The sequence below is a fragment of the Anser anser genome (genome assembly GCF_964211835.1).
Source record: "Anser anser genome assembly, chromosome: 2".
In the NCBI taxonomy this organism is placed as follows: Eukaryota; Metazoa; Chordata; class Aves; order Anseriformes; family Anatidae; genus Anser; species Anser anser.
Window position 1 is genome coordinate 152,640,322 of NC_139721.1, and position 13,344 is coordinate 152,653,665.

The following is a 13,344-nucleotide window of genomic DNA, read 5'->3' on the forward strand; positions in this document are numbered from 1 at the left end:
CACCACCAGCTGGGTAGATGGGGGGAGAGCAGTGGGTGTCATCTACCTTGACCTTAGCAAGGCTTTCAATACTGTCTCTCATGACATCCTGATAGCAAAGCTGAGAAAGTGTGGGATAGAGGAGTGCACAGTAAGGTGGGTTGAGAACTGGCTGACTGGCTGAGCTCAGAGGGTGGTGATCGGTGGCGCAGAGTCCAGCTGGAGACCTGTGACTAGCGGTGTTCCCCAGGGGTCGGTGCTGGGTCTGCTCTTGTTCAACATCTTCATCGACGACCTTGATGAGGGAATAGTGTCTGCCCTCAGCAAGTACGCCGATGACACAAAGCTGGGAGGAGTGGCCGACACCAGAAGGCTGTGCTGCCATTCAGCAAGACCTGGACCTGCTGGAGAGATGGGCAGGAAGAAACCAAATGAGGTTTAATAAGAGCAAGTGTAGAGTCCTGCACCTGGTAAGGGACAACCGGACATATCGGTACAGGCTGGGGGACGACCTGCTGGAGAGGAGCTCTGAGGAGAAGGACCTGGGGGTCCTGGTGGACGACAGGTTGGCCGTGAGCCAGCAGTGGGTCCTGATGGCCGAGAAGGCCAATGGGATCCTGGCATGCATTAAAAGGAGCGTGGCCTGCAGGTCAAGGGAGGTGATCCTCCCCCTCTACTCTGCCCTGGTCAGGCCTCACCTGGAGCACTGTGTCCAGTTCTGGGCTCCCTGGTACAAAAAAGACAGGGATCTCCTGGAAAGAGTCCAGCAGAGGGCCACAAAGATGATACGGGGCCTGGAGCATCTTCCTTATGAAGAAAGGCTGAGAGACCTGGGTCTGTTCAGCCCAGAGAAAAGAAGACTGAGAGGGGATTTATCAATGTGTATATATACCTAAGGTGTGGGAGACAGAGGGATTTGGCTAACCTCTTTTTAGTGGTTTGTGGGGACAGGACAAGGGGCAATGGCCACAAGATAGAGCACAGGAAGTTCTGCGCCAGCATGCGAAAGAACAACTTCATGGTGAGGGTGACGGAGCACTGGGACAGGCTGCCCAGGGAGGTTGTGGAGTCTCCTTCTCTGGAGATATTCAAGGCCCATCTGGACGCCCACCTGGGCAACCTGCTCTAAGGAACCTGCTTTGGCAGGGGGGTTGGACCCAATGATCTCTGGAGGTCCCTTCCAACCCCTACAACTCTGTGATTCTGTGATTGTGTTTGTGAATGAAAGAAACTGGGCATGCAGTCTGCAAGAAAAAAGTACAATGGGCTTTGGTTAGGTTCCTGATCTGGATCAGGAATACGGGGAACGCTCATGTCTCAGCCTTGACAAGGCCAACATTGATGTGAGAGACAAATTATGTTCTCCAACTAATGTAGTTTGCCACATACATATGTACACACACATATATGCACATATATATATAAAAGCAAATATAAACAAATCATGTCCATTCTGATATACAATGTATTCATGCTGTATACTAGACAGATGGAACAGAGAGAATCTCCTATCTCTGATGCCTCTCTACACAGTATTATTGTACTTCTGAAACAATTCTTCTCTTCACCCATAAAGCCTAAAATAGCTGAAAGGAGATGGAACCCTTAGAAGAGCTGTAGGTTTCTTATAATTCAGAATGTTGCATTTAATAGGGTTAAAGTAGTCTAGACATGGCAGATGTGACTGGAGTGTTTTACATTTGAAACAAGTGACTAAGTGTACTCATCGATACATAATATTCTGAAGATGCTCGGGATGTTATGCTGTAAAATGCTGTAGTTATGACTACTAATACTTCTTTTGTTTACAGCAGGATGGATTTATCCATGCAAATACTGACATGATGGTTTCTTTTTGTGGGCATTTAATAGCATTTCAGAAATCTCTTTTAATTTTGATGGTACTAATATTTAACGGAGTAAAATTATCGTGATTTATAACACTGCCTTTCATGAAAGGGGACTAAAAGTCAGAACATAATAATAACTGTTTTATAATAACGCATCTTAATAAAGCAAAATAAATAAAGTTGCACTGTTTTCACACCTGAAACTCATCTTGGTGTGAACATAGAAGGCACCCAGCAGTACCGGTAAGGTCCCACAGGGTGGCACTTCAGTACTTGAAGAGCGTCGAGAGCTACTCCAGGGAGTGGCTTTTTAGAAAAGCTTTTGCATTCCCTGGGCGCATTTTTTTTTCCTTATTTTTGTTCCAGTTAACAAGTACTTTTTTTTTTTTTCATCTGTAGTGAATGTTTTTTTTTATTTATTTTTTCTACTTAATCTCTTAAACTCCCAAAGTGTTCCATGTTAATATTAATAATTTAAGGAAAATAAGCAGTTTCATGGTCTAATCATGCCACCGTTGAAAACTGACAGTTGCCCCCAAATAAGGGCTAGGATGATTGGCAGTATTACCTTCAGGCAAGGGGAGATCTGGAGAAGTGGAATAGTGTGAAACTTCATCTCTCTCCCTTGCTGTTCAGATTATTTATCAAAGTATGTGAAGATCAAAAAAAAAAAAAAAAGGAAATGAATGCATGTAAATTATTAACAGCGTGCCTCAGAGGATAAGCAGATTCATGGATACTGTATTAACTATAACAAATTATACATTCAAATGGAAAGAAATAGGAGTAAATTGTAAAAGGTTACTAGATAATGTGTACAATAATCTCATCAGAAATTATTATCTAGAAAATAACGTTGTAAATAGGAAAAAAAAAAAATGCCAAGAAAGCATCTGACACTCAGGGCATTGCTTGTTTGTTTATTTTTACAAGTATTTATAGTGTTGACTCATACAGGTTAAAATGGAATATTTGATACAGTCCAACCTATGATATTCTTGTGAGAGACATTTGTAATTGAGATCTCTCATACAGGCTACCAACAAGAATAAAGACTAGTTTATGAAGTGGTAGCACAAAAGCAAATCTTTATTTGCTGTTGCTCAGCAACCATGTGTGGAAGGCCCATTTTTCATTTTTGCCTTAACTTGACTTGACAGGAAAATGATAATAAATACGAGATTATTATCAAAGGGTATAGATTATTTTGAACAGATGAACAGACATGTCAAAAAGAGACATGTAATTTGGTACTCGTGAACGGGGGAACATTAGAGAAACTGAAAATAGGGTTATAGCTTCATTACTAGCTTGCAGTTCATGCACGATTCTTGCAGGAAAAAAAAACCTACAAAACCCTATTCTGCCTCTCTTAGTTTCTCTACCTGGTTCTTTAAAATGAATCATACAGTGTTATTCAGTCTGTTGTTATCTATGTCAACTTTTAGTTTCAATACTATAAAAAAAATCCTTCTGTGGTTGCTATGCAACACAAATTATAAGCTAAAATATGTTTTAGTTCATTTGCTAAATGGATATGTGCCTGACTAAATAAACAGTAGCCAGGTGACTAACGTAGCATCTAATTAAAGGACTAATCAAGGTATTAATAAAATATTCAGACCACACAAGAAACATGATAAACAAATCCATCAGTTTGGATCTAAAATGTCAAAGATTCTTAATATATGCAAAAAGAGTAGACATTAGCACAATGTAGAAATGTCAGTTTTCATACTTTTCTATTTGCTTTTGCTATTCTCCAACTGTGATAATTGCTCATGCAACTTATTTCAAGCAAACCGCTTCACAAGCTTCTTGCAGTTAGCTGAATCTTAAGAAACAAAGTCAGGTCTTTGGAATCTGAAACAAACCTAATCCTTGACCCTTCTTTATAGCAGAGCAGCAAAATGCTTCCTTCTTTTAGTATTCTGTCCCTGGGAGGCAATGTTTTCACAGGGTGGGGATTAAGGTTGGGCAGGGATCTGTCTCTCCAGGGACCTTTCTCTGTGGCTGCCAGGAGGTTGGTTGATGTTGGTAATTTGCTGGATTGCCTCTTCCACACTTCAAAGGAGACAGGCCTTTGTACAGATGTGAAATGATGTGAAGAGGTATGTGCTTCTTCGGATTCAGGTAAAGACGAAGAGTGGCACAGAACTTCCTGTGTACAGAAGACAGGTTATTTTTGTTGCTCAAGAAAATGAGTTTCTTGACTTCTAACTCCTTCTGCCTTATTGTTCCTTGGGTACACGATCATCTTGGTTACCACTTGTAAGTAATGTAACCCATTCTCCAACTCCTAGAGCAATTTCTATCTGGCAAATATTTGTGTTAAAATCAAGTTATTCCAAAAGTTTCTCATATTAGTCATCTGTTAAATTTTTTGACCAATACAAAAATAGCATTAACTATGGGATAAGCCTATAATAAACTATTTTTTCATCCCATAGTCTTCAAACTATGTAAAAACGAACATATAGTTTACTTTAAAAATGTAACAGGAAAAGTCTGTAATTCAAATATATATGGCATAAAACGTTCCAGTCTTAATTTTGAATATAAACTAATACTGTGAGAGAGAGTAATATCAAAGAAAATTCCATGTTAAAAAATAAATATTAGCAGAATACATAAATACTACTTTTAAAAAGGGAATTTGTACATATAATATGAAATGGAATCAGAATTAGATCACATTTTAAAAAACATTGCAATCCAGGAAAGTCCAGTGAGATGTAAGAATTTATATGGAAATTGTTGGGGTTTTGTTTGTGAAGAAAAGCAGCATATGCTGTACTACTATCAGACAGAAAGTAAACAATTTCAGTCAAGCATCTCCTCTGAACAGCTAACAACACTGAAAAATATTGAGAAGTGTTATGCTACTGCAAATGCGAAACTGAAAGACAGAAGTTAAGCCCTTAACAAGACTTATTGACTCTTCTTGGTTTGTAGAGGAACTCAAACAAATGGAACAGGGAATTTTACAAAATTTGAAACCTGCTTATGTTTAATTCAAGAAATTGAGTCCAACTATTTCTGCTCGCTACAAAATAGGTTTGAGAAGAAACAGAAAGCAGCTATTTCCTGATTTAAAAAAAAAAAAAAAGTTATCAAAGTGTAAATATCATCTAGTCTACACAGTTTCCTGTGGCAAGCAGCTTGGTTAGATCTTCATCACTTTGGATGAAGAGTATGTAATGCGTGTATTGTTCACCGTGACTGAGATTAAATGTGTAGCTGTCAACACAAGCAACAGGAACGTTCTTGGGGGAAAAAGTCACCAAAGGAATCAGCTGGATGTTGCAGGCTTTGTGTGTTGACAGAAATTTTTTTGCAATTACACTATGTCTGTGTTACCAGAGATCTGTGGAAGAAGACATGCTGTTTCTTAGGCATGGTTCTTATTTAGGCTGCATTTTATATTTAGGCTGTTTCTTATACATGAACTTAACATGTCCTGTCCCTCTCTGAAGTCATCAAGACTTAAGAGCTACAGGAAGACAGCAGTGGAATCACAGATTGGCTCAGGTTGGAAGGGACCTTAAGGATCATCTAGTTTCAACCCCCTGCCACGGGCAGGGATGCCACCCATTAAATGCTCAGGGACCATCCAACCTGGTCTTGAACACCTCCGGGGATGGGGCATCCACAGCTTCTCTGGGCAACCTGTTCCTCACCACCCTCTGAGTGAAGAATTTCCTCCTAACCTCTGATCTAAATCTCCCCTCTTTTAGTTTAAATCTGTTCCCCCTTGTCCTGTCATTGTCTGATTGACCAAAAAGTTGTTCTCCATCTTTTTTATAACCCCCCTTTAGGTATTGAAAGGCTGCAATGAGGTCACCCCAGACCCTTCTCGAGGCTGAACATCCCCAGCTTTCTCAGCCTGTCTTTACAGAAGAGGTGCTCAAGCCCCTTGATCAACTTTATGGCCCTCCTCTGGACCCACTCTAACAGCCCCACATCCTTCTTGTGCTGGGGGCCCCAGACCTGGACGCAGGACTCTAAGTGGGGCCTCACAAGGGCAGAGCAGAGGGGGACAATCCCCTCCCTCCCCTGCTGGCCAACCCTCTTCTGATGCAGCCCAGGATGCAGTTGGCCTTCTGGGCTACAAGTGTGCACTGCTGGCTCATGTTGAGATTTTTGTCCACCAGAACCCCCAAGTCCTTCTCTGCAGGGCTGCTCACAATGAGTTCTCCCAGTCTGTACTCATGTCTGGGATTGCCCCTACCCAGGTGCAGCACCTTGCACTTGGACTCGTTGAACCTCATTAGGTTCACATGGGCACACTTTTCTGGCTTGTCCAGGTCCCTTTGGATGCCATCCCTTCCTTCTATTGTATCAACTGCACCACTCAGCCTGGTGTCATCTGCAAACTTGCTGAAGGTGCACTCGATCTATGTCATTGATAAAGATACTAAACAGCACCAGTCCCAGGACTAGTGAGCATTTATTGTAAGGTGAAAACAGTAGAGCACCATTTCTGTGTAGCCAAGTTCAACACGGAGCAGATCAGCCTACACTAGGCTGTCCAGCCACGTCCATTAGCAGGACTGTGTAACCTAGCACATCTCCTCCGCCCCTGCTCCCACCGTGACCCCAGCCCCACTGCCACGTTCCTCAGCCTCCTGCACCCCACACCCCCCAAAACCCCACCCAGGCACGAGAAAGAAAGCGAACACGCCATGTTTCGTTTGTCTTTTTGCTTTAATCTCCTGGATTTCACACACACAACCCCGCACCAGGGCGGGAGAACCAAACCCCGCTTCTACAAAGCGGACCCGCTGCCCGCCATAGCAGCTGGCCCGTCGGCCCAGCACCGTGCCCGCCCTGAGGTGACGGGGGGGGGGGAGGAAGGAGCGCGGCTCTCGCGAGACGTGAGCTCGGCGCCGCCCGCCCGCGCCCAACGGCCGCCGCGGGACGATTCGAACCCGGCAGCGGAGCGCGCGCGGCGGGGCCCGAACCGGCGTCACCTCAGCGTGTGTGGGGCCGTGCCCGGAGCCCCCCGTCCCCCCGTCCCCTGCCGCTCCGGCCCCCCGACCTGCCCTGCGTGGGACAGCGGTGCCGGTAAGGGGGGAGCGGGGCACTCACCCGGCCGGCAGGAGAGGGGGGGAGCGCGGGCGGGATGGAGGGAGCGCTGCGGTGAGGAGGTTAAGCTCCTGGTGCCGGCCCGTCTCCCGGGGTCGTCGCTTGACAGGGGGAAAGGGGAGAAAGTTGTGGTGTTTTGGGGCCCCTCAGAGCTTTTCAGGCGGTGAATGTTGCCGGCTGGAAGGACGGCCAGGTAGATGCCCTGTTCAGCAAGGCTCGCGCTGGGAACGCCGTCCTTGTTAAAAAGTGGAAGTATCAACCAAAACAGTCTTCTAAGTCTGCTTTTCACACTTTCTTAATTAATAAAAAGTGAGTTAATACGTACAAGTAGGGCAGCCTAGTACAGTTACAAATCTAAATGTTGATTCCGGTAACTGCAGTAAGCTGTGGGGACATGTTTTTTTCATAACCACGTAGATAAAGCTGTATATAAATATATGCTTATATACTATTCACTGAGACCATAAATGATTATGTTTTGAGACACAGTGCTTTTCTCTAACTTCATATATGTTTCTCTTTCTTTTTTTTTTTTCTTATAAAACAAGGTGAAAGAAGACCACAATGAAACGTGAAGCATTTTTGCAAGTTGTGTCTAAAGAGTCGATTGAAGACTTCTTGCGTTTTACTCAGATTCCTGTAAGTAAGCCACGGTACACATACATGACTAATGAGATCTAAGGTCTGCTGTCAGTGCTCAGATTTTTGTGGCATAGCGGCAGAAACTGTTTTTCTGGTATCTGCAAATGTGCGAGAATAATTGTCATAGGAAAGAACTTCCTATGGCACTTAATGGAACATATAAAGGTGTGGAACCTGAAATTTCGCTGTGTCACAGCCCAGCTGATATTCCTAACAGTTGCTTGTTCCATGTGCAGTTTGCATTTTTAAGATAATGATTTATACTATAGTAATACTAAAAAAAAAAAAGTTAATCTGTGAAAGTGTCATTGTCTTGCTGTGTAAGGAATATGAGCTCATACACAAACACAGCAGAGGTATGCTTCACCAGCGCTTAATCATTCATTTGATAACTTAAGTTGTATAAACGTTCTTGAGTCCATGTGTAATTGTACTTGGTACTTCTTTCTACCACTGAACATCTTAGAGATGTGAGCAATTGCTGGCTCTAAGTTCAGTGTGGAGAGAAGCGTGAGGAAGAAAAAGCAAATACACTGGAATTTACGAATTAAAAGTTCAGTGTCGCTTCTTGTATATGCTGTTTCCTTAAGAAAATTGCATTGTGGTGTTTGCTGCTATGTTTCGATCTGCTGTTAAGACATAAGCTATTTCTCCTAATCATCTTTTGCTAGCCGTAGTGAATGGTATTGTCAGGTTAGTTTCTTGAGCTTTCTCTGTAGCAGCCTCTCTATTCTTATATTATAAACCACATATTACAAAGAGGGGATCTTCAGGTTAGTTCTGCTTTGCTATATCGAAAGCTAGAGGTGTGGGATGTTTTTAAGAATTAGTTTTTTTTCATGCCTTCAAGGACCTTGTCAGATAATGTCTCTAACTTTTTTTTTAAGTGGGGAATCTTTTTCTTATTCTGTTTCTCTTGTCCTCATTTTCCCAGCATCAGCACCTATCTACCTACCTTTTATCATCTTAATTTAGATGTTTAAAAAGATCTGTGTGTTATTTTATTGATAAGACTATTCAGTTTCAACTGACGTCACTTGATTTGGGTTTTTGCTAATCTAATCGGTATTTTCTTAATGTTACCTGTATCAAGATAGAGTAAGTTGATAAGCTGACTTCTGTGTCCACAGAGATGCAAATGAATATACTAATGTAGCCTAGATAATAAATCTCTCGTTTCTACAGTAGAGGTCATGTACCATGTAATAAGCCTAGGCTTGTATGTCTCCCAAACGTCACTGAACCTCTTTTTCTAACTAATTTGCTGATTTTTCATTTGCACTCTTGTGTGTAATTATAGATGACAGCATTATTAACAGATTGCCATTGTTTGAAATCTCCTTCCCATTTTTTCCAAATCTAAACACTTTAATAAGAAACTGTTCCATTTAGGATAACACACAGTACTTTCAAGATTTTGTTTTTATTGACTTTGGTCATCTTGTTTCTGTCATCTTCATCTCACCCACTGATCTATCTTAATGTATCTTCATCTTTTTAGTTTTAAAATTTTGTTTTATCATCGTAATGTTTTTCATCACCAATGCATAAGCGTTATCTTGCAAGAGATTTCAGCTGTGTGTCTTTATTGCTTATGAAACTTAATGCCTTTACCAAAGGAGAGCCTACCTTTTATTATTTTACAGAAGTAACTAGTTGGCTTATCCATTCACCACAACTTACTAGTCTGTATCCTTTTTGTTTCTAGACTACAGTTCCACTCCCATCAGCCTAACTCTTGCCAATATTTCTGGAAACTGTGTATCAGCAGCTGTAATGAGTATATTGGTTAAAATTGTCTTATGATTTCATAGCGTAAGGAAATTTGACTTTCCAGATTACTTTCTGATTGTTAAAGAGATTTGAGTTACACTGTTCGTTTTCCTTCCAAACCTTTTTTGACGAAGGGTGTGTGTTTAACCACATCTTATCTTAGGATGAGGACCCTCACTTTAGGATCTTCCTTAAATAATTCTTGACTGATTTTCTGGAGGAGGCTGTGGTAGTGTATTCTGTCCTTTAGAAGTGTATGTGTATGGCATGAAGGGGAAAGACTAGTTAGAGCCTCACTGCTTTCCATAGTTTTCATGTTATAATTATCCTCTGCTTTTTCTACCTATTTAGTGCTATAGCCTCAGAATTTACTTTTTAAATTTTTTTTTAATGTTCTGTTCTTAGTGTTGCTACTACTTTAAATGTCTCTCATTTCTCCCCTCCTGCTTTAACTTTCCATTTCCATCTTCCCATTGCTTTGTTTCATTCGAAGCTTTTAAAATTCCAGGGTTTTGATACTTTTCCTTTGTGATTTGCTTTGAACTTTTCACACTTCTTTGTTTTTAGAAGATTGCTATTCTATATTATGGTGCTATTTATCAAAGTCGTTATCAGGCGCTGTTAAATTTCTCCACTAAGTCCTGTTCCAATTCAAGAAAGCACAGTATTTCTAAGAGAGGAGAGCATGAATCAGATATGACTAGCGTACAATGGCATCCTTTTCCCTCAAAGGTTTTGTAATAATTCTATCATATCATCCCAGAGAAAGATCAGAAAGCTCTAGTCTTATTATGGATCTGTTCTTTTTGTTCAAAACGCTACAATCTTAATATCCTGTCTTCTGGGTTTGTTTGAAGTGAAGGGCTGAAGAACTCCCTGTGCAGCCTTTGGTTTATTGTATTTGTTTCCAACTGTAGAATAGAATAGAAATTCTGCTATAAATATGTAAAAGGATCTTTCTTCTCATGGCCTTCTGGGAACCTTCTAACACTTACTGCTGCTTCTTTCATTATTTCCTATTTTTCTTTTTACCTTCAACATTTTTCTTTTTGAATCTTGTTTTTTAATGCATCTGCAAACTAAAAATATTTTTATTACTGGATCATGGACGTTTTGCCTCTTTTCTCCAAAGCATTCTTAATCCTATAAACCTTCACTTCAGTATTGCAAATTACATTTCAGAAATTACTAGTACTTCCTTTTGGCTGTGTCTGTTTATTTTTCTAGTCTGTTTTTCCTTCTTTCCTTTTCTTTGTGTGTTCCCTTTCCTAGCAGGCTGCCCACCCTTTCTTCATGGTTACAGGCTCTTTGCATCTCTAAGGTAAATTTTTCTAGTAAGTTTCTTCAAAATCATCCAGACCAGTCTCCTAGTAAAACGGATATTCCATGTAATTCATCCTTTAAGTAATTAAATGGGTCAAAGATGGTAACATTAGGAGATTGTGCTACCTTTCTTCTTGGAACTCTAGTTTCATTCACGTGTGACCATTTGAGGAGGATTGCCTATACATAGCGTTACAACTGAAAATGTGTTTGAAGATGCTGGCAGAAATTATACATATGATGGGGGGGGGGCTCTGTCCAAAGAGTCCTGTGTCTCAGCAAAAATCCCTTCCCTCCTCCGACTGGATCCACAAGGCTAAAGAAGAGGGTTTGATATGGTGACCACTGACTCAACTGACCAAATTCCAAACTGGTCTCTTATTAAGACTGGTCATGGCTTTCCGGTCAGAAGAGCTTAAGAGCCCAGGAAGCCTGGGGTTGATGTGCTCAGGAGTTACTTTTGATAGAGGGCCTTTAAAATAGTGCAGTATACACAGCGCTGCTTTATGCGGTTTGTGCTCCAACATCTGTAGTGCCGTCCTCCTGACTCTTACGTTTCAAGTCCTTGCATGAGGTTTTCCTTTCAGCAGCTGTCATCGGTCTATATTTAAGATAGCAGAGATATGATCAGTGAATGTAATTTTGTGTGGTTGTTAGCTTCTTAGCTAAGGATATGGAATTGTCTTCATTAGGAAAGAAGTGCTTGGAACACGAGAGACAGAATTTGATGTTGCAGAGAGATGATTTATGTTTAGTAATGTTGCTATGAAGAGCTAAAGACTGAAGTCTTTAGAAAGCCACCCTTGTATCATGATAAACTTAAGCAGCAGGAATTTCATGTGCTATTTTTAAAGAAATAAATCTTATGGAAGGCTTTTTGTCTCTGTAACTGCAAAGGAATGGAAAGTAATCCTTTATGTCAAGAAAGGTGTTAATTTTAGGAAATGAAATAATGAAAAATAAGCCTCAAAACTGATGTGGAGTTGTAATATCTTCTGACTGCTTCACAGAAAAATACATTTGATCCTTTTGACTTGAATGAACTACTTCAAGAATTGCCAAGAAAACAAAAAGAAATACTATGGGAGAAGCTGACACACCTGTTGAAGGAGACCTTGGTGGAGAAACCTGTGGAAACATGGCAGATGATTGAAGATGATGAAAATAATGATTGCATGGACGTTGACGTAGTTCCAGAAATGGTAACAATACTGTAAAATAGCAATATGATAGCTATTTCATATTCACTTGGGAAATAAAATGGAATATTTTCATAGCATCTCTAAACATGGAAGGGTTATCAAACAAGGTCGGTTTCAGACGTCTTCCTGCCACGTTCATAACTGACCTTTTAATTACCGTGCTTGGATTAAACTGAAGTTATGATTGGACTACACTATAGAAGATTATATCTGCTGATGATTTTGATTATCAAAGATGGGACTTGGTTTGGGCAAAACTTCAGTGGTTGTTTTGTATGTTTTATTTCAGTAAACAAACGCTGATCTCTGATGTGCCTTAAATATCTGGCGTATACTATAAAAAATCACTACCTGTTTTAGTATGTCAATTTATTGAATTAAGACTGTGAAATCTAGATTTCAGTGCTCCTCCCCCAGATTATATTTGGTTTATACAGAATTATCCTAACTCTGACCCTCGTTTACTGCTTCTGCACTGCAGTTCATGAACTCTCTAGAATACTGGAGGGAAAGGTTTATTTAATTTTAGAGGGAAAAAAAAGTTCAGAGTGGAAATCACCTGGGAGACCTAGAGGCTTGTAGGAAATCATCATATGTGCAGGGACTTCACATACAAGTAGACACATTTACCTGGATCTAAAGTCACTGGTCAAATCAGTCAGGAGATCTTGCATTTACACAAGACCCTTTCTAGCTCTGGAATGGGTGTCTGTCTGAGTTGTTTTGTTGCAGATGAAGTTTTTTTTTTTTTTAATGGAGGAGTGGATACATGTGTACAATCAGCAAGTTATCTCCTAGCTGGACCTGACAGTTTTTTCTCGATTTTTTTTTTGTAAAGGATGTACTTTAAAAACTATGCTTTCGCCTCTTCTTGATAGACTTTAGGTGCCAGTATACTCTTTGTTCAAAACAGAAACTTAATAGCAATTCAGCTTTGCTCTCTGTTGCTAAGGTTGATTTCTTGTCATAATTTTCTTCTGAATATAAATAAACTGCAGAATTGTTTCCTCGACATTGCTTTCTTTCAGAAACAAACTGTAGCTGTGATCCAAGGAGTGACAGCTGTCGTTACTGCTTCCATACCCGCAGTGGATGAAACTGTAAACTACAAAGTTCTTCTAGAATGTGCTTTCATATTGAATGGTGCGTACTTGTCTGTTATACCGTACATCGTTATAATGGCTTTTAGCAGATGGGTGTACTAGGCTTTTTGTTTGACCCGAGTGGTCTTTGGAAAAAAAAAATTCAAGGACAAAGTTGCTACTGATGTAAGTTCTAATTTATGAAACAAACTTAAGGGAGCATTAAAAATCAGTTACACAACCTAAAACTTGGAACTTAAATAGTTTTCTTTCCCCCCCATCTGTTCACCCAACTTTACTTATTCTGTGGCTTATAGCATTTTGAAGGCAAAACGAGATTCCACTGTTACTGATCCAAAAACTTGGCCAAAACCTTAAAATTAACCAAGCCGCCTAAATACCTAC

At 40.5% G+C, this 13,344-nt stretch overlaps 1 protein-coding gene across 2 annotated transcripts in view; it reads left to right on the top strand.

Annotated features, from left to right (window-relative positions):
- The first annotated feature begins 6,506 nt into the window (after nt 1–6,506).
- NCAPG2 (non-SMC condensin II complex subunit G2) overlaps nt 6,507–13,344 on the top strand; it is a 45,833-nt gene continuing 38,995 nt past the window's right edge. For both annotated transcript variants that reach the window (XM_083823699.1, XM_083823700.1), the window contains exons 1-4: nt 6,507–6,896; nt 7,466–7,556; nt 11,666–11,857; nt 12,886–13,000. In XM_083823699.1, coding sequence (XP_083679825.1) covers nt 7,482–7,556; nt 11,666–11,857; nt 12,886–13,000 — 382 coding nt within the window. In that variant the 5' untranslated portion in view covers nt 6,507–6,896; nt 7,466–7,481. The remainder of the gene's footprint in view (nt 6,897–7,465; nt 7,557–11,665; nt 11,858–12,885; nt 13,001–13,344) is intronic.